This window comes from Platichthys flesus, chromosome 3 (genome assembly GCF_949316205.1).
Source record: "Platichthys flesus chromosome 3, fPlaFle2.1, whole genome shotgun sequence".
Taxonomy (NCBI): Eukaryota; Metazoa; Chordata; class Actinopteri; order Pleuronectiformes; family Pleuronectidae; genus Platichthys; species Platichthys flesus.
Window position 1 is genome coordinate 8,194,655 of NC_084947.1, and position 23,693 is coordinate 8,218,347.

Consider the following 23,693-nt stretch of genomic DNA (forward strand, 5'->3'; position numbering starts at 1 on the left):
ACAAAGAGCTTAAATCACCTTAAACAATGCAAGCTAGCCACAAGATATAAGAACTCACGTGATATTAGCTAATGCCAAATGAGCTAAACCTCTGATGACTATATGCATTTATCAAGATTATCGTTTCATAATAGTTTTTTTTGGTTTTAATAAACTAAAAGTAACTGGACTGCAGCAGCACTTCCTGACTCAGCAGAGAGAATGACGCACCTTGATTGGTCGGTGGACTTGAGCCAAATCTCCTGCATGGACCCTGATTGGTTAACAGCCTTTTGATGAGCAGGGGGCGTGTCTTCGCTTGCCTGCACACGTGCAAACATTTTAAATAGAGGCCGCCGTGCTTGATGTTGACTGATCAGTCCGAGGCTCCGCTGGATTCTGGAGTTTTCTCACAGCTACTTGTTCACTCACCGAGAGAAGAAGAGGAGGCGACAGGAGTCTGAACTCATGTCTTCCTCTCTCCCCGGAGACACTCTGGCTAAGATGCAGCCGGACGCCTACGGGTGCGTGGTGGCGAACAGGTTCGGGGAACTCCTGGACGACGACGCGGACCCGTTCGACATGATCAGAGCAGTGGAGAAGGATACGAAGAAGAAGCAGGAGGATGAGAGGAAGGGCAAGCAGAAGAAACCCGGCCAGAAGGAGTCTCAGAAGGACAGGAGGGTCCCCAGAGCTCCGGGGCTCCAGGAACCAGCTCCAGGTGAGCTCCACACCGCACCACACCCCGAGTCCTGACGGTTCTGCCCGCTGGAGAGGCCGGTGTGCACGTGTCTGGGTGATGGTTCACAGCACATTCAAAGCTGTTCTATGCAGATTCTCAATAGGAATGGGATTCTCAGTTTTCTTTTACTTGCTATCAGACCCTCTTTTTTTCATTTTGCAGAAGAGCTTTAAAATAGTCAGCAGCAGACTGAATATTTGTCTAGCATTTAAATCTTTTAAACTTTAAGGATCCCAAACTGGAGAAATCCTTTTCCAGCAGCAAGGTACCAAGCACATAACGAACTATTCATGATGTAAAATAATCTGAACAAAACTGTACACATGTTTAGAGAATAAAAAAATATAACACTGTACAGGCTGCATGAACTGGTTTCAGCATCTCCCAGTGGAGCATGAAAAAGCCACCAGTAAATTCAACTTGTTGGGGAATTGTAGGTTGTAATGGATGAACTTTACTACCTCCATCGAAAAGAGATCCAACTAGAAATCCAGAATTTCATGTGGTTTCATTAGGGGCCCATTGGGCCTCATTGGGAGTTTGCACTCTACAAAGTTCAGGTCCAGTTGATGATTGGTTCCAGTTCCAGCAAAGGAAGTACTTTGACTTTATTTGCTTAGATTGGTGTATAGCTCATGAACCATTAGGGGGGGGAAAGTGATGAGACACCAAAGTTGAATATCACATTGACTTGACTCTCTGTCCTCAGTCCAAAAGCAGCAGCAGCAGCAGCAGCAGCCGCAGCAGCAGCAGGCTCGTCCTGGACCAGTGGCGGAGACCCGAGAGGAGGCTCAGAGGGGCATGAAGAGGGGTGTTGCTGGGGAGCGCAGGGCCAGCCAGGAGGAGAGGCCAGAGTATTCCATCGAAAAGTAAGTGTTTTCATACGAGAACAGATCTTGCATATCAGTAAGAGACGGTGCAGACGACACACAACCGGTGAAGATGTCTTGAGCAATGTTCCACCAGCTGGTTGGGACGTGTAGGAGCTGAGTTTTTGTATCTGGTTGTCCCTCAGGCCTTCCTCTTATGCAGACTCTGACCTCAGGGGCAGAGGAGGGCCCAGAGGCAGGAGAGGAGCACGAGGTGGAGGATACACAAGGAACCCAGACAACTTCAACCTGAGGGGCAAGAGAGAGTATGATCGACACAATGGAACGTAAGCATTGTTCGGGCTGTCCAGGTAAAAAGCTCACGCTCCCTCACAGTGTATTAATGACTGATCTAACCTTCATTGCAGAGGAATATCTCCTGAGGAAAAGAGAGGAGGCAGAGGACCCTGGAACTGGGGCTGTGCTGAAGAGGCCACAAGGTCGGATAACTTTTAAAACATGTAAATTACAGCTCCTACCATCAAACACAGTACAGACGTGTAACTGTTTAGCTGTGTCCCTTATTTTGTAGTGAACTGATGGAGGTGTCATCTGATGCTCCAGTCAAAGCAGAGGAGGCCCAAATGACTGTGGATGAAAATCCCAATCCGTGAGTAATGCACATCTTTTAAAATTGACACGTCGTCAGTTCAGCTGTTAAATATATTGTTTTTTACGTTTGTTAATGGAAAGTACAAGACATCTGCTGGGTTCATTTGTTGTATTTCAGATAGATTTGCTGCTAATAACAATGTTTTCAAAATGAATTTGACCCTCATTTTGCAATTTAACCAAATTATTAAAGAGCAACGGAAGAGGAGGATGGAGAGATGGTGGTCCATGTTGCCATGGAGATGACCCTGGACGAGTGGAAGGCCATGCAGGAGATCAGTCGTCCCAAGGTGGAGTTTAATATCCGCAAGACGGAGAACCAGATTCCCTCCAAAGCCAAAGTCATCCACCAGTCAAAGCACCTGGAGGTGAGAACACTTCATAGAACCCACTCACAAGAAAGACGAGCCGTGACTTAAAGCTCACCTTCCTGTGATGTAGCTTCCAAACCATCCTTCAGAAACGATTTTGAATCCCACTGTACATATTGAGTTTAGCTCCACAAGTCAGGTTCAACCAGGTTTACGACTATGTTGGTGTTTTCCTCCAATCCTCAGAACCTCAAGTCCCCCCCTGTGGAGGAGATAGAGGATGAAGGCAACTTCCTCCGTCGGTCTGTGAATGACATCACCTCTCTCCTGGACATCAACTTCGGGAGTCTTGGCCGGCCCTGCCGGGGGGGGCGAGGAAGAGGAGCTCGAGGTGGCATGACCAATCGCCCAGAGAGACCGAAACCGATACTGGAGAAGGTATGCTCTCAACTAATGTGTTGAGATGGATAAAACGTCTTTATAGATGTTAAACGTGTTTGATATGTACTTTTCCTATTTTATATATCAGCAGACTGATTGCTGGTAGTTTTAACAGTAACACCCAGTGTACTTGTCTCACACTGTTAGATAATAAACCAGACTAATTTGAACTGTGTGATGATCTTGAGTTTGTTCTCCTGTCAGGAGGACGATCTGGCTCCTAACCCAGACGACCCAGAAGACTTCCCTGCTCTTCCAACAGGAAGATAACTGAACACACTCGTCTTCATTCAACTCCTGTGGGGAGAATTCATTGCACTTCTCACTTGCTTGACAACAGTTTTCAAGTCCCTGCTGTTAAGTTTTGGGGTTCTATTGCACTATTGAAGAGTTTGACTCCTTGAGAATAAATAATATGGCAAGTTTATCTAGGACCTGTTTTTTTTTTATCCACTACACTGAAACTACTTGAGTGGGGAATGTTAAGAACTTAAAGTCTGAGGGCTGTCTTCAGTATTCATAAACAATCACTGTCCTCTGCTGGACAAAAAAAGAACAGCCAGATTCTTGGTGGGTACAATTTATTTATAATGTCCAATTCTGTGCTGTTGGCAAACTTCTATTGTGGATTATGAGCATGAGTTAGATATAGGCCCCTTTTAGGACCGTTGACTTTTCATAGCATGATCTAAACATAGTACAAAAATATTTACAAAATACAAACTGAGCATATCAAATGATCACACATTTACAGTATTGAAAAGCTTTGAATACATGATGGGGTTAAAAGACGAGCCAGATACTGAACAATGGTACGAATGTGCACAGTACTGTATTGTGTGAGGCATCCATCTTTAAAAAGCAGAATATCTGCTGTACAGTGCGTATTCTGGAGGAGATCTCTTGAATTCACACATTCACATGCCGGTCTTCCAGATATATTTCAATCTGATGTTTGCTACTGCATGCTTTAAAAGTATAGGAATAACCAGGCAATGATTTAACTCAGGCAGTCTCATGATGCTGTTAAAAACCAAAGTGCCTACAGGCGAAAATAACTTGGAATTAAAAAAACAAATCTATAAATCGCTGACATGTCGGGTAAAGTTTGTTCCAATCTGTTCCTCAAAATTAAGAATCAACAAACTAGTTCTGCTGTATACAAAGGATTTCATGTTAAGTTCATCAGGTTTTGCAGATCCACAGGTTCACCGGAGTAGAGGAGCTCTAGCTTTGGGTATGGAGTGACTAAAGGAAACAAACCAAATTCAGCATTAGAGAGTGGTGAGGAGTTCATTGATTTACAATCTACTATTGCAGTTAAATCTCACATTTTTACCTCTGCCAAGGTTATGTTTCATTCTGTTTGTTAGCAGGATAAACATTTTTTTTTATGATAAGTAATAATATAACTGAATTTGTGAGGAGGGACGTGACCAATTACATTGGAGTTGATACACATACACAGGCAGAATCCTGGAGTTTAACATTGCAAAATAAGGGGTTAAAACTTGGTGGAGGGTTGCACTGTGCTCTTCTACTTCCATTCATGCAATCACCATTTTTGCACATGGACCAAACACATTTGATCCGTGCTTCACAATACACATTTCTAAATAAATCTTTTACAATACAGAATGTAGCAGAAAGTGAAGTGGAGATAGATACCATAGCCTGGAAAATCGAATTGATTGCAAAGACCTGCAAGTTTTACGTCCTTGGGAGGCAGTGCGTCTGTTGCATGTAAGAAATAGAAAAGAGAAGGAAAGAGGAAGAGAAACACTGCAGATTAGTACCAGTGAAGGACGTGGTGACAACAGGCACAGAGGCAGAAGACACAGTGAGCAGCAGAGTCCAGAGAAGCTCTAGCCAGTCATCCTCGGAAATACATTAAAGAACGTGCAAAGAAAGCTACTGGAAGGAAGAACAGCAAGACTGAGGCAGGTGGAGTTTATCGAAGTGGGTGAAGTTAGTACAACATTGAGTACTATAGCTGGGTTGCACCATCATCTTTAAATAAAAGCAAACCTCTAAAGTGTATTTGAAATAAACTGTCGGATGATTTAGATTTTAAATTAGTGACAATCAACCTGATTAATATTAAAGTATAAAGCTGGAGAATGGTACGAAAATTTGAAAAATTTTGACTTCTGTTAAATCTGAGTAAAATACTGTTATATTTAATTTCTATTTCACTTTTTTCTCTTAGGATTTTCTGACAAACTTACTAAAACAATAAAATCCAATGAAATTAAATATGTTTAAGTTATTGAGACAAGTTAAATCAGATTTTTATCTTTCTAGGAACTTCATTAAAAACAAATTAAGTTTGTTTATCCTAACTAGATAAAACATCTGATTAAAGAGAGTTCGTAACTTCACCACAATTTGATTTTGTCTAGACATTTAGTCATTGCTGATGCATCCAAGCCTAAGTACATTAAGTGATTATGACAATCTCTTTCATAACCATTAAGGGGAGAAAGAGTGAGTGCTGAGCCTCGAGTTGAATTTACACAGCATCAATTATCAGTTATTTTCTTTTTTAACTCTGATCATCCCAAAGCTGCTAAAACCAGATAGTAAACATTCATTTTTCCTGTTTCATGAAAAAACATGTTTAAAAATGTGTTTCTGTTTGTGTGCAAATGCCAAAGTGTCCAAATGGCTCAGAGTGGGGTCTGCGGGAGCTTGCCTGCAGGTGGACCTGTGCCATGTTTAAGTTGATGAAAGTGCCTGTGTTGGCTGTGGCACTGGCCGCGTCTCTATGGCTGCCGCATGGCTCACAACACATTGGGTCCCTGTCGCCAGCCACTACATGCAAGTTGCCTAGGGACCTGACCAGTCTGGTGTGGCACAGGGAGCTGGCAGAGAGAGGGGAAGCTGTTAATTTTCTCCACAACGCTCCACAAGTGGCTCATAGCCTCTGGGTTGCTTTTCAACTGTGTCAACTCCACATACACCTACTTCCAATAGTTATATGAAAAAGGAATAACAAAACGTAATGTATTTGTTTTTTGTGTCTACACAACATTGTTCTTTATAATGAATAAATTGATAACATGCATTGTTTAAGTACAACTCATGTCTAACACAGGGTTTAATCATTTCCCCCAATATAAACATGTATAAAACAACTGTTTAAAACTCTGTTAATGTAAATATTGAAAAATTCTCAAACTACACGTGTCACCTCATAATGAGTTACCAACTGCAGTGATAAAAAGTAATTTGGATTTTTTGAGGCTGATGCCGAAATTAAGGAGTACAAATTCTGCCAAAATATTAATCAAAAAAATAGGCAATGATTCTTAAAATGTCTTAATTAAACTCTTATGACAAAAATGTAATTGAGGTTTGATATTTTACAGTTTAACCACAAACTATTATGAATAACGTTGAAGTAAAACCATAAATACAACCAAATCTAATAGAACTTGAAATAAGAAAATCATTAAATCATCCAAACCACATTTTTAATTATAAATTTAAAACATATAAGCAAATATTGTCTATTTTTTATTCTTGCAAAATTAAATTATTCAGCTAAAATTAACAACTACATATATTTCTATATGAAAGGCTCAAATTGGCCAAATCTTCCAGCGGATTGCTATAAAGATTTATATATCTTATAGGCTAGGTAACTCTGTCCATGTATAGTTTTTGTGCTGTTCTCATTATTCTATCAGGGCTGTCACTCTAGTAAATGAATGCTCTGTGTGAAATCCAGCGACTTACCTTCCTCCTACACTGTTGGCTGGCAGGGAGGTTCTGGTTCTCTTCCTGCTGTCTGATTGGTCGGACAGAGCCATGGGGTTGGTCTTACAGCCCTGAACACTGGCCTGTAAAATGGACATGCTGCGGACGAGAGAGAGGAGTGTCAGGATTAATCTCAGCCATGTTTTTCCTCTCGTCCGTGTGATCACTGACTGCAAACCTTACCTCAGGGACTGCGATGACGACCGGGTGTGAATCTTATTCTCCTCCTGTCTGTTAAAAAAAAGAGAAGTAACACCACGGTAAAAATGCAATTAAAAAGGAGAGAGAGAGAGATGAGAAGACAAAGTGGAGGGGGAGGAGGGACATTCTGTATGGAGATGAGCGCGAAGGCTTTTAAAATGTAAAGATTTAGACTTAGGCACAGATCATTACTACAGCATTAGCAGCCAAGTAGGATTAGTAAAGCCAGGTGAGTACCAGAAAATGCCAGCAGGTGGCACTAAACAATTTAGAGGGCCCAGATTTGCCTTTTCTTAAATACAGTAATTTACATCGGCTTAACTGTTTGAGGGCTTCTAGATTTTGACTGTGCATTCAACAAAAACAGCAAAGCATGATGTTTAATGAGGGACTCTGGTGTAAAATAATAATGTGCCATAATCAATGGCATCAAGGACAAGACAGGAGCCTCTTTCTGATTTTTTTAAACAGGCTCAATATGTACTGTGCTCTCAAGGATAAAGTAAAGAGGATGATTTTACAAAACAACTTTCTGATTTGGGGGTTGGGGATTGAGGAGAGACAGAGGGGCTCACTTACAGCATTTTCAGTTAGAGCTCCAGAACGTGGGGGGCAGGACAGGTTTTTGAGGGGGCAGACGGGCAGTGGAACTCATTGAAATCCTAACCCGTCTATACAGAAATGCAGGATGGAAGAAGGGAAGCCATACACAATCCACCACAGGGCAAGGCTACACAGGGAGGAGAGCAGCATGGCTACCAGCCATCTGAAAGGAGGACAAATCCGATAACAAGAGCAAAATGGAAAAAGGGAGGAAAAAAAAAAGGAAAAGAGAGACAAGAGACGTCCGGGTAGGACACAAAGCCTGTGATGTTCTGCTTTTCCACTGGGACTGGATCAGATTAAATACCATTCACAGAGCCTTGAATCCAGCAGTGCCAGTCAGCAAGTTTTTGTTCTTCACTTTCTCTGATGGGTTTGCAGTTTGCCTCATACTAATCTGACCAATGTGGAGATTGTGAAGTAGAACGATTTAAATAAAGCTTCTAAATCTTACAGGCTGACATTCAATTTTATACAAGAACCAATAAAAACAGTGTGCAAGGTGGTTTTACAGATCAGCTGACAATAAACTTTACTGGCTGTGGGATAGATGACACTGAGAGTAGATTTAGAATCATATACAATCTATAGTAAAACATTTTTTTTTAAATCTATAAAAAAATTTACAGACACAAAAGTAAGACTTGATCAAAGAAAACAAATTCACTAAATGTTCTGCCCTCCTTTACATGAATAGATCTTTAATAACTATAATAATATCTCTAATCACTGGAATTTAAAAAGTTGCTGGCAGAGATCCTGAAGCAGTAAACAAGGCTCCGGTGGGTTGCTGATCCAGTCACATAAAGCAGTGGAGAAACAACAGGCCTTTGACAATGAACCCGGTCCGACATTAATTATGTTAGACACAAACACAGATCGAACACAGAAGCATGTCCATGCGTGCATTTCACAGGGTTTCATGCCTACTGCCATGCACGAAAAAGGCCGACAGGGTGAAGAGAAGTTGTCGTGTTTCTCACTGGAATACAACATGCAGCTCAGTGTTACAGAGTAAAACAAACAGTGGAGCCAGATGGTGAAGTTCAGCTTCAGGTTGGATGTTTGTCTAACAGCCCAGACACTGATAACGCGTACGGCCTGAAAAGGAAGCAAATCTCCCTTCTGCCTCATCTCCCTTGTGAGGACGGATAAGAACCCACTTTCATCTGATCACCTCCTCAGAAGCAAATGTGTTTGTTTTTTCATAATCCTGTACAGCAGGATGAGGATCAGGATTCATTAACCTTCCCAGCAATGTAATTTAAAGCAGTCAATTTTTCTCATAAAAACACCTCAGGAAAATATGACACAAAATTACTATTCACCATTCTCAAAAACATCTACAACTTAGGCTACATCCATACGACTTCTTTTGGTTTTAAAACTAAACTAATCGCCGTCTTCATGAGTGTTTTAGATCCGTTTCAGTAATACCAACACGTCATAAAATGCACATCACGTGACCATTGACATAGCAGTGTGGATGTAGCCTCCTATGATTCAGCAACTTAGCTACTTTACTAAACATTAAACTAATACTCTACCTTCAAATCCTAACAAAGACCTTAACTAGTTTTTGCCCTAGAGAATTGTCAAGTCAGTAGTGCAAGCCATGCACTAGAAACCTTGAATTCAACTAATCCAGATCTCATGTAAATCTGTGATTAGCTGAATCACTGGTACTGTTATTTTTAACAAGTACAGCCGGCTCTACATGAGACCTTTAGTGTGACTGAGAGGAAAAGCCTCTCTATCAAAGCAGATCAGCTCAGTGTGTCCATGAGGCAATGACGGGCGATGTAATGCATCCACTAAATGCATATCCACTTCACACCGTCGTCATCGGAAAGGAAAAAAATTACAAAAAACAGAACAACTTCAAATCAGCCATAATGTAATAACCATACCATTCACTGCCATAGCCACCGTCTCTACAGGAAGAGGATGTCAGCTAGAAAGGAAGTGATGTGCACTTACCTCCGTTATACAAAACCTCCCAGCCTCTCTCTGTTTTTCCTCTCCCCCACTTTCTCTCTGCCTCTCTCTCTATCTTTTGAACGGCAGGCAACACATCGGCCACCCCGTGCCCATGAGGCTGCAGCAGAATACTACCTGCCTGACATGGGACAACACAAGCCAAAGCCATTGGGATATATTGGCAGAGGCCAGTCAACCATCCTCTGCCGGGCTCACAAACAACCTTCCACGGCTTCATTTACATTAGCACAAATGATGTGGAATCTATTTTAGACAGGAAGCCAACATAAATCTATTAGATTTCTTCCTGTTTCTATCTCTGTGGGACATTAGGTCTTTACTGCTATAACACAGCGTTTCTAAAGATCTGGCTTGTCACATGTTACAGTTGTACAGCCACCCTCATATGCTTGTTACACATAAATGTGTGAGATACAAAATCTAAATGATGAACTTGACAAAGGCTTAATGAAGTGTTTTTTAATATGTCACAGTGGTCTGCTGGTTTACACAAAGGGAATTTAAGGGTTAACTGTTCAATTTAAAACCCATGTCAAGTATGACAGATATAAAAGAAGATCAGAGTCCAAGATTTATTTACGCTACCCTATAATTGACATTATACACTGTACATATGGATTCTGCCGAAAAAATTATCTTGAAAACATAACCAATTTAATGAAGGAAGTTGCTTTGAATGAATGTTAACAAAATCAAGACCTAATCTAATGTATTTAGGACCTACTATGTCATATTTTAAAATCCTGCCTGAATTGTTTTGTCTCTGTCTGGGAGCTTTGTTATGTGGCTCTTGAGTCACTCTAGTCCACAACAGTTGTAATACACCTGCACTATTTTTGGTCAAAGTAAGGCAATCAAAATTTGAAAATGTAAAAAGTATTTAGTAAAGCTTACACGAGTGGCCCATTTACCTTAACGCCAATGTGACATAATAAACCCATGACTAACAAGCTCTACATTGATTTTACCCTCCTCTCCTCAGAGATATAGTTTTAACCTTTGGACTAAAGAAGAACATGTACTCATGAACAGTTGTTGAGTGAAACTAATTCCTGGGTTGTATCTGTTACGTTCCACATCTTTTGTGCCTTTATAAATCCAGCCCTCTACAACATTTTTGGAAGATTGTGTATCTGATAACTCTGATCCAATCGGCCAAACAACTGTGTCACTTACTCCTCGTCTTCATATGTGAACTATTCCTCCTCGACTTCTCGTTCATCCTCATCACTCACTGATTTTAGATGAAAACTGAATAATTAACATTAGACTTGATCTGCATGTGATGGCATGTACCCCAGAGGACACAAAAAACAGAGTTATTGAAATATCACAAGGATACTGCCTTGTTCTCCAACTCCTAGATAATTGATATTTGGATGAAACTGCCATGGTGTGAGAAAGGATCAGCATTAACAGATGACTAAAACCCGTCCTAAAACTACAACAGCCTACCCTGACTAAGCACGGTCACCACTTGGTCATTATCAAATCCTAATTCTCCCAAATCATAAGTCATAAAGGATTTGAACAACACTGTATATATGTAATGATCTGAGGGACTGAGGCCACTCGCAGGCTGCCAGGGTACTTACGTGAGTGAGCCTGATGACGATCTGGCCTGCCTCTTGCTCTTCAGTGCTCGCAGTTTATCACCCTGTGTGAGGCCATTCCTCTCCTCCTCATCATTATACTGTAAAACAAAGTGATAAATAGACATAACGAGTGCCCTTGTGGTTCATATGTTTTTTTTTCATTTATGAAAATATTCCTGGAGCATCATTCTAGAACTCACCAGATCCATTTCTTCTTTCTTGGTTGCCCTGTTTTTGTTGCTGCCGTTGATGGTTATGTCGTCCACTCCGGAAAGGATCCTTGTGACAGCCACCTTGCCGTTCTCTCGTTCATTGAGCATCTTCTCTCGGAAAACGTCTCCCTCTGCCCATAAGTTGTTCTGCTTCCTGAGGCACAACAGTGCAAGAAACCACAAAATTAACCTGCAGTACTGTAACACCACCGCTTTTAATTTTTTCAAATCTACACTTACATTCACACCCTGTTTTACAATGGCACCTTGCCCCAACCAGTTTAACAACATTTTAATTATTTGTGGCAACAGGTGTGCTAATGTTTATTCTGCCATCCCCATCATCGAACCACACCCACTGTTCTGATAGAGGAAGTTATATTCTGAATGTTTACTAAGGTTGTAAGACCCTGGATAAGTTGATAGTGTATGGCAGGGCTGTGATTCAAAGACAGATAACATGGAAGACGGACAACCCACAGAGACCCCATACAGACACAGGGAGAACATGCAAATATCACACAGAAAGAGCATGAGCCAACCGAGGTTCAAACCAGGAACCTTCTCGCTTTGAGGAGACAGGGTCAACCACTGCACTTCCTTCCCCTATTCTAAAATCTGTGACATTTTCTAAATCCTGCTTAAGTGGACACCTACTCTTCCACAAAGTTCTGCTGAGGCCCGATAACGGACCCTGGCCGGCAGATCCGTATCCAGGCAATGGCCTCTGCTGCAGTCAGGCCGTAATGTTTCATCATATAGCAGCCAATCAGGGTACCAGTCCTCCCCAGACCCGCTGTCAGTAAAAATAATGGATAAGGCATTATAACATAATTAATTCAGATTCATAAGTGTAGTACAAGAAGTGTGAATGCAGGTCTGAAATGTTTACCTTTGCAGTGGACCGCTATCGCTCCTTCTGCGTTCTCACAGATGTTGAGGAACTTCCGGACGATGCTGTCGGTCGGTGTACTCCCGTCCACGAAGAACAGGTCGTGGTGTTCAAAGCCTGAATCCGTAAAACGCCTGCTATCGTACATCTTCTTGTTGAGACGGATGATGGCGGTGATGTTGTGTTTTCTGAAGTAAGGCATGTAGGCCTCGGGAGCATGCAGAGGATACCCTGAGGTAAGAAAGGAAAACATTCTAGTGAGTTTAAGAGGCGTTAAAACAAAGCCAGAAACAAATCTGTGCTGGACTTTTTTTGATTACCATTTTCTATTTTGCTTTTTGGATGAGGTCCGCTGAATGCAAGGAACTTCCCTGGAATGATCCAGTTCAAGTCTCCATTTTCCGCCCTCTCATAGTGCTCATATTCCTCCACATCGAAGTTGGAGAAGTCCAGCCAGCCGTACTGAAGAGCCTGACAGGCGGTTAGGAGGGAGTTAATTTCATTATGTGCATGACACAGCAAGAAAGAAATAATAAATAGAGTAAATCTAACGCTGACGTACCTTCTGAACGGCACGGAGGCAATCCAGGATGTTCAGGTTGTACATGCAGCTTCCAAATGAAGCGTCTCTGTGAAACAAATTACACAGACAGTCTTACTCAGCGGGAATAATCTATTTTCCCCTTTGAATATGAATGCAGGCCGCTGTCTCTCAACTGCTTTCCATCTCCATCACGAGTCTTGCTCTATTGCTTTTCATATTTTTCTTTTTGCAATTTAAAAATATTTGGCTATTTTGCATATTTGACACAACCCTTGCTCGTCTTTGAAACAGCCTTTACAAAACTAAAAGTGTGACAATGTAAACAAAGACCTTAGTCGCAGTTGTGGCTTATTCCTAGATGCCTCGAATCAGTTGTTACCTGAATGGGAGGTACGTTGAATTCCTCGCAACCAGCAGACTGTAGGCGTCCTCTGGCATCATGTTTAGATGCATTACCTTCAAACACAAAATTCTAATCAGCAAGTGCGGCTTGTATTAAATGTTGACATAATGTAATTTCACAGATATGAAACCTGGGTACGGACATTACTTACAGCATATGAGCCTATTAGATAAGCAGCATTGGCCTGTTTTTTCTGGTCTCCACATGTATAAAATATGATCTTCTTCCTTGACAGCGTAACAGACTGTGAAACGACATTAATTACAAGCAACATGAGCAAACATGTGATTATTTATTTATGTGACAAAAGAGTAAACAAACTTATAAGTAGATATTACATGAACGTGTCGACCTGTATTTTCCAACCTCTGCTATGTAACATAAAATATTGTATTTTGGGGCTGAACAGCTGCAGTGGGAAGACAATCCAAACCACTGAATGAAAATGTGACTTATGAATAGACATTTTTTCCCATTTACAGCACTACATGGTGCGGAGAATGTCAGTCAACTGTATTTATAAGCAAAGAAAAAGCTAGCTGGGCGATCCCCACGGGAGACAATTAAGTTTTAGTGCTGCAGAGAGGCTGAATACTCAGAATCCAAACCTCAGCTGCTTAAATCTGTGCCCAACAGCCTCCAGGACCACATCTTGTGCCAAATCCACACAAACTGCCACAACACAGAGGAACAATAGCATAACGGACCACAAGGATTATTCGGGGCATGAACTGAACTGTGAAAAGTTGACATGTCCTGCTAATTGGCACGTAAAACGACTATAACCCTGCATAATTCTGTTTGTTTGAACAGCTTTAGATCGACCTTGATTATGCGTCCCATTCCAGGAAGTGCAATTAGGAGCAGCGATTTACTTTACCTTGAGCTTCTTTGTCAGCTTGCAGCAGAAGCGATAAAACATGGCCAGGTTAAGGGGACCAAAGTCCGCATAGAAGCTGAGGGAGAGAGTGACAAAGGAGAAAAGAAGGAGTGTGTCAGGGGAAGCTATTTATGCAACCAGCGACAATCTCTAGAGAAGTTTCATTAGACAGAATCAACTACATCAGACTGACACAATAAAAAAACACTTACAGATTAAAGACTATATTTGGAAGCATTTCGATGCAGAAGTGGCTCAATGAGAACACAGCACAAAGGCTGTGAAGACAAGGAGTCTATTTTTCTACCACTGGCAGAAAAAAAAGGGCTCGGAAAGGTCAGTCATGTCCTCCCCGAACAACAGCCCATTGAAGCAGATTGACCCCCCCCCCCCCCCCCCCCCCTGCAAGCTTGGAAACTGCCACTGTAGCAATGTGCTTTTATTTTGATAAAAAAATATATAGTAAAAAGGACAGTGCACCTGAAATAGCCGACATTCTGAAAATAAATGCTACGTCCAGCTGATTAAAGCAAGGTGCACATTTATGTCATAAAAACTTCTAAACATGAAATTCAGATATGGATTTTTGTTTTTTTGGGCCAACCCAAGATAGTCAGTGGCCTTCCCAATTTAAAAATTTAAACCACATAAGTTTGAAGTAGTCATGTGCAAGTTGAAGCAGTGGTGGTGTCTTTTAAACAGCTGCAGTGATACCAGGAGGAATTGGCATCGCCTTTTATTCCATTCAAAGAAGTGCATAGTTTGTTAAAATGCTGACAGAACCGGGGCACTTCAGGGGCCAATCAGATTTGAGCTGGAGCCAGTGCCCTGCCTGGCCCCACCCCCTGGATCCTCTCATGTATTTACATAGTGTAAAACTCACAATTACACAAAATCCATATGTTAAAGTCAGTTATGGACAAATTAGTTTGAAGGAGTCGTGTGCAAGTGGCAGCAGTGGTGGTGCAGATCAGCTTCTCTCAGAGAGCTGCAGTGATAACAGGAGTTGTTTTGGCATGGCCTTTCATTGCAGTGCATCGGTGGGGGTGGGTGGGGGGGCATGAGAAAACCACTCAACCTCGCAAGTTGGGAATCAAACCCTGCAACTCACTTCTCATACGCCAACTCCTCGTCTATGCAGAAGCAGTGTCTCTCTGCCGTGCTCTTGATCTTCTGATGGAGTATGGCGAAGTACAGTTGATCTGGAGGAGGAAGGGGGGGGGGGGGGGGGGGGGGGTCAGATAAAGAGCAACTTACTTCCTTTGGTCATTCACACACACTTCTGTTAGTACTCCCCCCCAACCACACGCACACACAAATACTACTCCCTCCGTATGTACAAGTACTTCTGCTGAGTATTTGCCGCTTACCACTGACGAACTCGACGCATCTCGGCAAAACCTCGTCCGCGGTCATCCTTCCCGCAGATTTAAACATGACGTTCGGAAGAGAAACGCTGGTTTTACTCACCGAGACTTGAGCATAGTACGGAAAACTCACGCGGGTAACGTGCGGGAAGATCTAGGGAAGTTATTTGAAAAGTTGAACGTAAGAACGGCCGTGGTTCGGGAGGCGTCGCCGTGAAAGAGGGGAAAGTTAGAGGAAGGAGGAGAAGAAGTGCGCACACTGCTAAAAAATGACCTCCGCTCGACTCCGCCCCGTCGGCTGGTCCGCGGGACGCTATTGGCTGCGGGAGATGTGGAGCGCGGCGCGATTGGAGGAGCGTACTGTCGGTCGCGCCCCGTTCTTGTTTAAAGTTCTGCACGCGAGACACGCGATAGGCCGCGGGAACGTTGCCCAAACGGTTGCTAAGACGATCCCTCGGCCAATCAGAGGCGTGATTACCACCCTGGCCCCTCCCTCAGACCTGAGCTGCCTCCAGAAGAAGCAGGAAGACCCCGCAGGAGGGGACATAATTAACTTTAAACGACAATAATACCGACAATAACAATTGTGTTTATGTAATGAATGCACCGATCGACTTATTTGCACATGCATAACTCGAGCACGATTATAAAACATCATGTCTGGTGTAATCCCCTCCTCTAAAATGAAACTATTGCAGAGCACAGATTTAAAAAGCTAAATCGACGCACACACAAACACACACGCACACACAAACACACACACACATACACACACACACGTTGGATGGGGACACAAGATGTCGCCATATTATGACAAAGCCTGCAAGAAATCAGACTTTCAAGCACCCTCGCTTGTTTACAACGCAATATTGCGCGTGCACCGGCCGCTACGTGCACCCGTGCACATCTGACAAGTTCGTGGACGGCCGTTTACCTGTAATCTCCATGTACAAGTCGGAGTTCGGCCCCGCCTCTGAGCCGCGGTGAGCGGCGCAGCGCTTCTTCCTCGACTCGCCTCGTCTCCTCTCGCTCTTGCGCTTCATGTTTTCTCCTCCTCAGAGCCTCCCTTCACATTGTGGTGCAGCCGCAGCCCAGTCCCTCCTCCTCCCCTCGCAATGCGGACACTGGTATTGTCCCAGTTTCTTGTCGCTGGGTTATCGTGGCATGGTCCTGCCCGTGCAGCTGACGATCTTTGTTTGTGTGTCTGTGGTGTCAACCACAGATCAGAGGCGGTGGTGTCAACCACAGACACAGCAGCCTGCTCCAACCTTTCGGTGGTGACGTCTGCGAGCCGGGGCAGGTTTCTGCTTTCTGCAGCCCCTGCATGTGACGTATGAGGAATAGATGTCCAGTGCCCACCCTTCGCTGTTCGATAGCAGCAGCTGTATGTGGATTGTAGTCCTGTGCTGCTCAGTAGAAGGGACTTTGCCATCATTTTGCACATTCATGGGAAAAAACACACATGTAGGTTGGGTGTGGCAGTTCAACTTTATTAACAGTGTAATAAATACCGAGCAAATGAAGACAGTGGCTGTAAAAATGAAGGGGTGCGACAAGGCCTAATATCTAGGTCACCAATGTGCCAACAGTATTACAAAACAAGAGACATAGCATTAGGTGTATTCCTACATGACAACAGTCGTGCACGTGTATCTCACTTATAAACTCACCCGTGTTATTTAAGCAAGAAAGACCGAAAAAACAAATCACCCCAAGGATAATTTACAAGCTTTTTAATCCCATCCAGGCACGCCAGGTCAACTTATATATTTATTTTTGTTAACAAACTAACTTAAATTATCAATTTGAATAAATAATGAATAACAGGCAAAAACAGACAAAACAAGGTAATATTGAATAACCAAATAATATGTTGATGTTAGGGTTAGTGATGTGATGGGCTCCTCTGGACCAGGTAGGGTTACTGATTCTCCCTCATCTGTTTTACAAGTTGATGGCCTGAGCTGCTTGCTGCAGTTCCCTGTCCTTCTGCTTTTGGAGTCTCTCTTCTCTTGGCATTATGCTGCAAATTTTGTAAATGAGATAAATCAATGTTGTGCATAATTATCAAGAGTGACTGGCATAATCTCTATAAAGCTGACAACACAGTACACACACATTTTTTTTACTGTTTTCTGACAGAGTTGAAGCATAAGCAGCATTACATAAGTAATATACCACAATATACCTCACCAAACTGTCATGTAGCTCAACTTAAGACTTACCTTTCATTTCAATAATTACGATTTTATATCAAACAAAACTAGTGAACTGCCTTTAAATTATCTGTCTGTCTGTCTGCCTGCCTGCCTGCCAGCCTGCCTGCCTGCCTGCCTGTCTGTCTGTCTGTCTGTCTGTCTGTCTGTCTGTATCCCTCTCCCTCTCTCTCTTCATTAAACATGACAAACGTCAGTAAACAGCTGGACAGTGAGAATGAAAGATTTAACTTGTTAAAGAAACCCTTATCCATCACTACCCCTTGCCTTTACTGTCGGAATCTTTATCAGACAGTGTGTAAAAATCCCTCTCTGCATTCTCTTGCCATCTGTATATGAGACAGAGAGCTGTTGTGTTGCAGGTAGGGCCTGCCCCTTTAAGGAAAGTTTGTAGTGTGCGACTTAGTGCACCAGGGTATTGTGGTGAAAAAACGCTAAAAGTGTGTGTATAACGAGAACTGATGGACCACCTAGAGGGGATGCGAGTGTTGCTCCTGCTGTATATCCGAGAAATAAAGTTGCCGCATTCCAAGTAAAGAAACATCTCCTCCTCCTTGTTCACGGAGCGGTCCGGATGTCTGGTTATCGGTCAGACAGCGAGCCAAGATAACCAGTGACAGGGGCGCACATCCTGCGCAGAAGCCCATTGCGCACATCCTGCGCAGAAGCGAACTGCGCAGGAATTGCCCTAACCCTAACCTTTTTTTTCTACATTTTTTCCAGTGATGTCCTGAGGCTGCCCCCTGCTGGCTGCTGGGTTCCTCTGCTGCTTTAGCTTGGTTTGTGCAGATTGTGGTTAACAAAAGTTGTCCATAAAAGAAAATTGTTAATATCCTTCAAGAGCAATTTGATGTACAACTAGCAATCATCAATTGATGACAGAGAGATTGATTTCTATTCTTAAATATTGATGAATGAAGAAACAATTGGGCTCCAGCAGAAGGGCACTTTTTTCATCCAGGGCAAAAGGGCCAGTGCTTGAGGGGTCTATCTGTGCACATGCCTGATCCCATCCCATAGTTTTCAGTAGCAAAATGAGTTTCCTCAGGTCACTTTGTAACATTCTCAGTTCATCAGCCCAAAAGATGTAAATTCTGCAAAAAGCCAGTTAGGAGACCTTGAGTTATTTTTATTTGGTCTACCAAAACCACTATTAAAGTTAAGACTTGTTTTTACTCCTGCGTGATGGTTGTGGTTTGAAACTTTTATCTTTATGAGCTGTGCTTCCACAATGCCTAAGCAATATAATATATGTATATTGGACTTTGGTTATTTCGCTATTGATGAAACTTATATTGCTATTTTTATAAATATTATTTTATTGCCCTTTCCTTTAACACAACATAAACTGTCATGTCTTTCAGGTCTTCTTCTGTTGTGTTATAATGTGGGTTTGTGTGGTGTGTGTTTTTATGTTACTCAGTTAAATTTCCACTTTTCCAAGTCTCTCTTGTAAATAAAAAAGATAATGTAGCTCAATTACCTGGTTAAAGAAATACATTAAATAAACAGATCTATTCAGGATTGTGACCTCATGACCTCGCAGAGGAATGATAAACACTTTACTCAGAATCACTGGGACACAAATACCTGTTACTGAGAATGATACTGCTCAAGCTCTTCTAGTTCAATATGCCAGTGTGCAAAGATGATGTAACTAAACAAGCAGCGTGTGTCCCCCTGTGTGATAATAACAGTGATGTGGTGGCACAGCACCCACTCGGGCGGCCACCTGACTATACATGGAGGATCTTTGGCTTATCGCTGAAGTCCAGAGTCTGTTGAACTCCGGCCAGCTGCAGCAGCCAGGTGATGGGCATGTGGTCCAGGTGGTTCATGTCAAAATGGGAAAAATGGACTTGAGAGCCTGTGGAGAGGAGATGAGGGGAAAGTGAGCGCTCTGGTGGCCAGACGGTTACAGCACAGGCCACCAGAGCAGTGTGCAAAAATCTTTGTTGCAAGTCATGCCCCTTCCCCCTCCAGGTTCTCTTCCTGTCTGCCTCTTCTCAAAAAGATAACTGCCTAAAATATTAGCTAAAAGAAAAAGATTGACCACAGACAGGTTTGGTTGTGGCCTGTCTCCAGAGCGAGAACATGTTAAATGATCCTTATTAGATCAAAAGCAAAAGCTCGCACTGTGGTATAATGTAAAAAAGGTATAGATTTCTGTTTTCTTTGACAATCACAAGATAGACCTTGTGGGTTTTCGACAACCCTAATCAATAATTTGTGTCTAAACCAACCAATAAATGAATGACAAGTGAATATAATAATGAGTTAAGAGGTCATATGTGTCCAACCACAGTTTCCTGAGAAGAATCAGACCCTTTAACACTTCCAAAAAGGTACTTTGTTATTTTTATAGTAAACAAACGTATATGTACCTGGTCCTGCAATGATGGCTCCACCTTGCTGATGTAGGTCACCCTGAAAGTCGAATAGAGGGCTGGTCATGGCTCTCCATATACTCTTCATCTGGCCCAGAAAAACACCAGACTTCACATGGGGACTAGGAGTTGCTGAGGACATAGAAATATACACACACACGCTATTATTCATGAATCACCACACTGGTGTAAGTTTACACACATACTGCCTCCAAATATTGTTATATCTCTACCTGTGTTGGTAAATATCTGCTCTCTCTTCATCCCAAGCTTTTGATAAATGCACCTCTGTGGGTCCACATATATTTCATAAGGATAGCCTGTCAACGAGCAGAACGGCTATGAGAGAAAGAGAGACATGTAAAACATTTAGGTAGAGTCAGAGTTCACCATATATTTTACAGATTTCCATGAAACTTTGTGGAGAGGAGGGATTTGATCCAAGGAAGACATGTTGGTGCGGATCCAGATCGGGGGGGATGTCTTCAGGAATTTTTCCACTTTCTTTGACATTGTGAGATATTCCATAATTTGGTTAATTTCTTTCATTGAATAATTCATGGATCCTGATTTAATAAGATATGGCATGTTCAAGTGACTGATATGTATGCATGTGTGCAATTTGTTGCAATAAATCATCTGATCTCGAAAAGTGTGAAATGTGCAGTTACTCTTAAATATTATAGAACAAGTGAAAACTGACAAACAAGAAATCTGTGGGACATTGTGATATTGTGTCTTTTGATCCTAAATGAATTACCTCTATATGGTGATGAGCAGACTGACCAATCACAATCAGCCTAATACCAGCATCCTGCAACAACACACATCAAAGTTTGGATTGTTCAGCATCGATCACTTAAACTGATATTTATCTGAACCATCACTAAGTAAGTCAAGGCAGTTTTATTTATAAAGCACATTTCATACAGATACATTCAAGTTGCTGCACAGAGACATTTAGACTTTAACAGAGCAGTTTTGTTCTCTGTCACCTCTTTGACTCCTGAAATTAGCCTATAATTTATTTTTATTTAAATTTTCAATTGTGTATCAATTGAAAATGAAAAGAACAGTTTAAGCAAAATAAAATAAATTAAAAAGAGCAAACTAGAAGAGTAAAATAGATTAAACGAAATAAAAAGGATAAATCTGTATAGAATTAAAAAAATATATTAAAGGAGTAAAAATAACATGGATAAAAGAGATAAAATACATAAAATAAATAATAATGAATACAATTTAACTATATATTGGTATGACTTGTGAATAAATAAGTTTTCAGTCTGGATTTAATAGTTGGTTACCACTGGCTGAGCGCTCACAGATCTCTGAGGTCTCACAGATGGCCCCTTCATGTCTGTTATGTATTCATTGCCAGCTCTATTAAGAGTTGGCAGTAACATCTCTATTTACACTTCAGGTTGGACAACATAGGTTGCATTGTATTCATTCTCCAGTTCTTACCTCAAGTGCTTCTCTTGGTATTTTGCTCAAATCGTCCACGTATTCTTTACAGCTGTAGCACAGGAAATTCTACAGGGACATACACAACACACATTGTGTTAACAGTTTGCAGTTATATAAAATATAACATCACATTTTAGAGCTTTTATCTTGCACCTATATGCAATGTTTAGTTTTTCTGTCTTCACCTATAGACATGATCTCTCAATTCTTCTACGTCCATCCTAGCATTGGTAGTAGTAGTTGGGGGCATCTGTCCAGCAACTGTGGTCACTTTCCAAATGTATGCGCGTCTATTCATGGTCTTACGGTCCTCGGAGTGGAAAAAAAGTCCAGAGAGCGTTTAATGACATTATTATGAAAGTTTGATTTTATTATCACACAAGACAATAACAAGTAAGAAATGGAATATTATATCTATGTATGTTTTTTTTAATGAAATTAAAGGCAAATTCGGCTTGTGTCACCTCTCAAGGATTTTTATTTTATATAAATGTATGCATTTATAATAATATTTAACATGAGCATGTTATGAGTGGGGGGGGGGGGGGGGGGTATCATGAGCAAGAGTGACATGAACTATCTGATCAAGTTATGAGTTCCATGAGTTCAACAACATTCCATTTCATTATACTTGTTATTGTCTTGAGTGGAAATCAAATCAAACTTCCATAATAGGTTTCACAAAACTTCTCCAGGCTTTTTTCTGCTCAGGGACCTTTACCGTAAGGTTAATAATACAAGAGCATCTATTTTCAAAGTGCGGCTGTTGTTAACGGGTTTTGACAAACTACGGATCTCACACAGCTTCCATTGATTCTCAGTCTCAGTTTAATCCACCTCTCATGGGACATCGTAGTAGTTTAGGAACCTGCAACTCATCAGTAAAGTTAAACCTAACAAAAGAAAGGTTCCCCCTACCCGCAGGAATATTATGACCGCCCTCCTGTCCTGGTATAACTTCTTGAAAGGAGCAGAGACTCCGTGTCGGTCGTAAACTAAACAATCCTCCACTTCTTCCAGACGGACATCGACACACTGGCTCCATGTTTCCACGTTTCCTTTAGTTACTTGTCGAGTTACTGGTGACACTTCTTCAGCCATGTTTCTGCTCTCAGGCTTCCTGGATTCTTTGGTCTACACTATTTCTGGGAGCTGCCGAGCTTCCCGCAGGAGCTACTACCGTGGCGGAAACACACGCCCATGTGCTGACTGTGTGTGTGTGTTTGTGTGTGTGTGTGCGTAGGACCTTCTCCAGTATAAACAGTTGATTTCATAATGAATGGAATTCACCCAATGCAAAGTCCTGATAAGGACAGCTGAGTAAACCCACGTGTGTGTGTATGTGAGAGGGAGGGAAAGAGAGAGAGAGAGAGGTAGAGAGAGTTATATATATATATATATATAGAGAGAGATAGAGAGATAGAGAGAGAGAGAGAGTATTTACAAATCGTGACTTGTAACGAAGGATGATAGATAGCTAGATGGATGTTTAGTGAGTTTTGAACAGAACGTGCTGAGTAACAGTAATTGTCTGACACTTGACTGCTCACGTAGATTGTACTGGGCTTCAGTAATCAATTTGACAAAGGAGTCAAGTGATCAATTATAAAGATACTTCAGCAAATTAGTGTTGAACTTTCATACAGTTTAGGAGCTCACAGATTAAAAAGCTACGTATTCATCAAACCCTTCAGTCGCCTCAACACCTCTCAGAAGCAATTCCAATATAATACTACTACTACTACCAGTACTACTACTAGTACTGCTACTACTACCACTACTACAACTTTTAATAATAAAAGTAGACTGAATTTGTTATGCGTACATGTTCCTTATAAACTTTCACCTGAGTGTATTTTAATGTTGACTCTTTTGTACTTGCAGGAGTTTTTGGGTGAAACATCGGTTTGTGCAGACATCAGACATTACAAGTGCATGTACAATGACTGTGTAATATTTAGACATTCAACCTGTCACCATATTTGTTTTGCTTTGTAACGAGCGGTATTGCTGTATTACCGCATATAACACACACTATATTATAACACTGTGGTCATTGATCCTCCATTATTAATTAACTGCTTTATTTATTGAAGGAACCTCCCACAATTTGTTTTCCTACTTGACTGTACTGATATAACCGGTGTGTTGATAAATACCCCGAATTAACACGTTGAATCTCGAATTACGAATCGCCCTCGTCGGC

General features: G+C 41.7%; 3 protein-coding genes across 11 annotated transcripts; 1 reads left to right on the forward strand and 2 right to left on the reverse strand.

Annotated features, from left to right (window-relative positions):
- Positions 1-324: 324 nt before the first annotated feature.
- Positions 325-3,381, forward strand: LOC133941204 (intracellular hyaluronan-binding protein 4-like). Its single transcript, XM_062381705.1, has 8 exons — positions 325-700; positions 1,431-1,590; positions 1,737-1,877; positions 1,959-2,030; positions 2,123-2,200; positions 2,396-2,570; positions 2,760-2,951; positions 3,159-3,381. Exons 1-8 carry the CDS (start codon positions 448-450, stop codon positions 3,222-3,224), a joined length of 1,137 nt encoding a protein of 378 aa, XP_062237689.1. The 5' UTR covers positions 325-447; the 3' UTR covers positions 3,225-3,381.
- Positions 3,382-3,518: 137 nt separating this feature from the next.
- cdc14b (cell division cycle 14B) lies at positions 3,519-16,682 on the reverse strand. 8 transcript variants are annotated; one of them, XM_062381698.1, is made up of 16 exons: positions 16,349-16,676; positions 15,159-15,249; positions 14,048-14,123; positions 13,319-13,411; positions 13,144-13,220; positions 12,783-12,849; positions 12,541-12,691; positions 12,221-12,451; positions 11,986-12,124; positions 11,317-11,482; positions 11,117-11,214; positions 6,900-6,947; positions 6,696-6,815; positions 5,650-5,818; positions 4,623-4,688; positions 3,519-4,202 (listed from the first exon to the last, which is right to left on the reverse strand). In XM_062381698.1, exons 1-15 carry the CDS (start codon positions 16,455-16,457, stop codon positions 4,665-4,667), a joined length of 1,659 nt encoding a protein of 552 aa, XP_062237682.1. In that variant the 5' UTR covers positions 16,458-16,676; the 3' UTR covers positions 3,519-4,202; positions 4,623-4,664. The 8 variants fall into 8 exon arrangements, 6 of the variants coding, with proteins under 6 accessions (XP_062237682.1, XP_062237684.1, XP_062237686.1 ...); XM_062381700.1 differs by lacking the exon at positions 16,349-16,676 and adding an exon at positions 15,418-15,671; XM_062381702.1 differs by lacking the exon at positions 5,650-5,818 and having other exon boundaries at positions 16,349-16,680.
- Positions 16,683-16,883: 201 nt separating this feature from the next.
- prxl2c (peroxiredoxin like 2C) lies at positions 16,884-22,699 on the reverse strand. 2 transcript variants are annotated; one of them, XM_062382201.1, is made up of 6 exons: positions 22,406-22,699; positions 21,485-21,553; positions 20,778-20,831; positions 20,251-20,356; positions 20,015-20,149; positions 16,884-17,437 (listed from the first exon to the last, which is right to left on the reverse strand). In XM_062382201.1, the coding sequence occupies exons 1-6, from the start codon at positions 22,586-22,588 to the stop codon at positions 17,433-17,435; spliced, it is 552 nt and encodes a 183-aa protein (XP_062238185.1). In that variant the 5' UTR covers positions 22,589-22,699; the 3' UTR covers positions 16,884-17,432. The 2 variants fall into 2 exon arrangements, with proteins under 2 accessions (XP_062238185.1, XP_062238184.1); XM_062382200.1 differs by having other exon boundaries at positions 16,884-19,497.
- Positions 22,700-23,693: the final 994 nt, after the last annotated feature.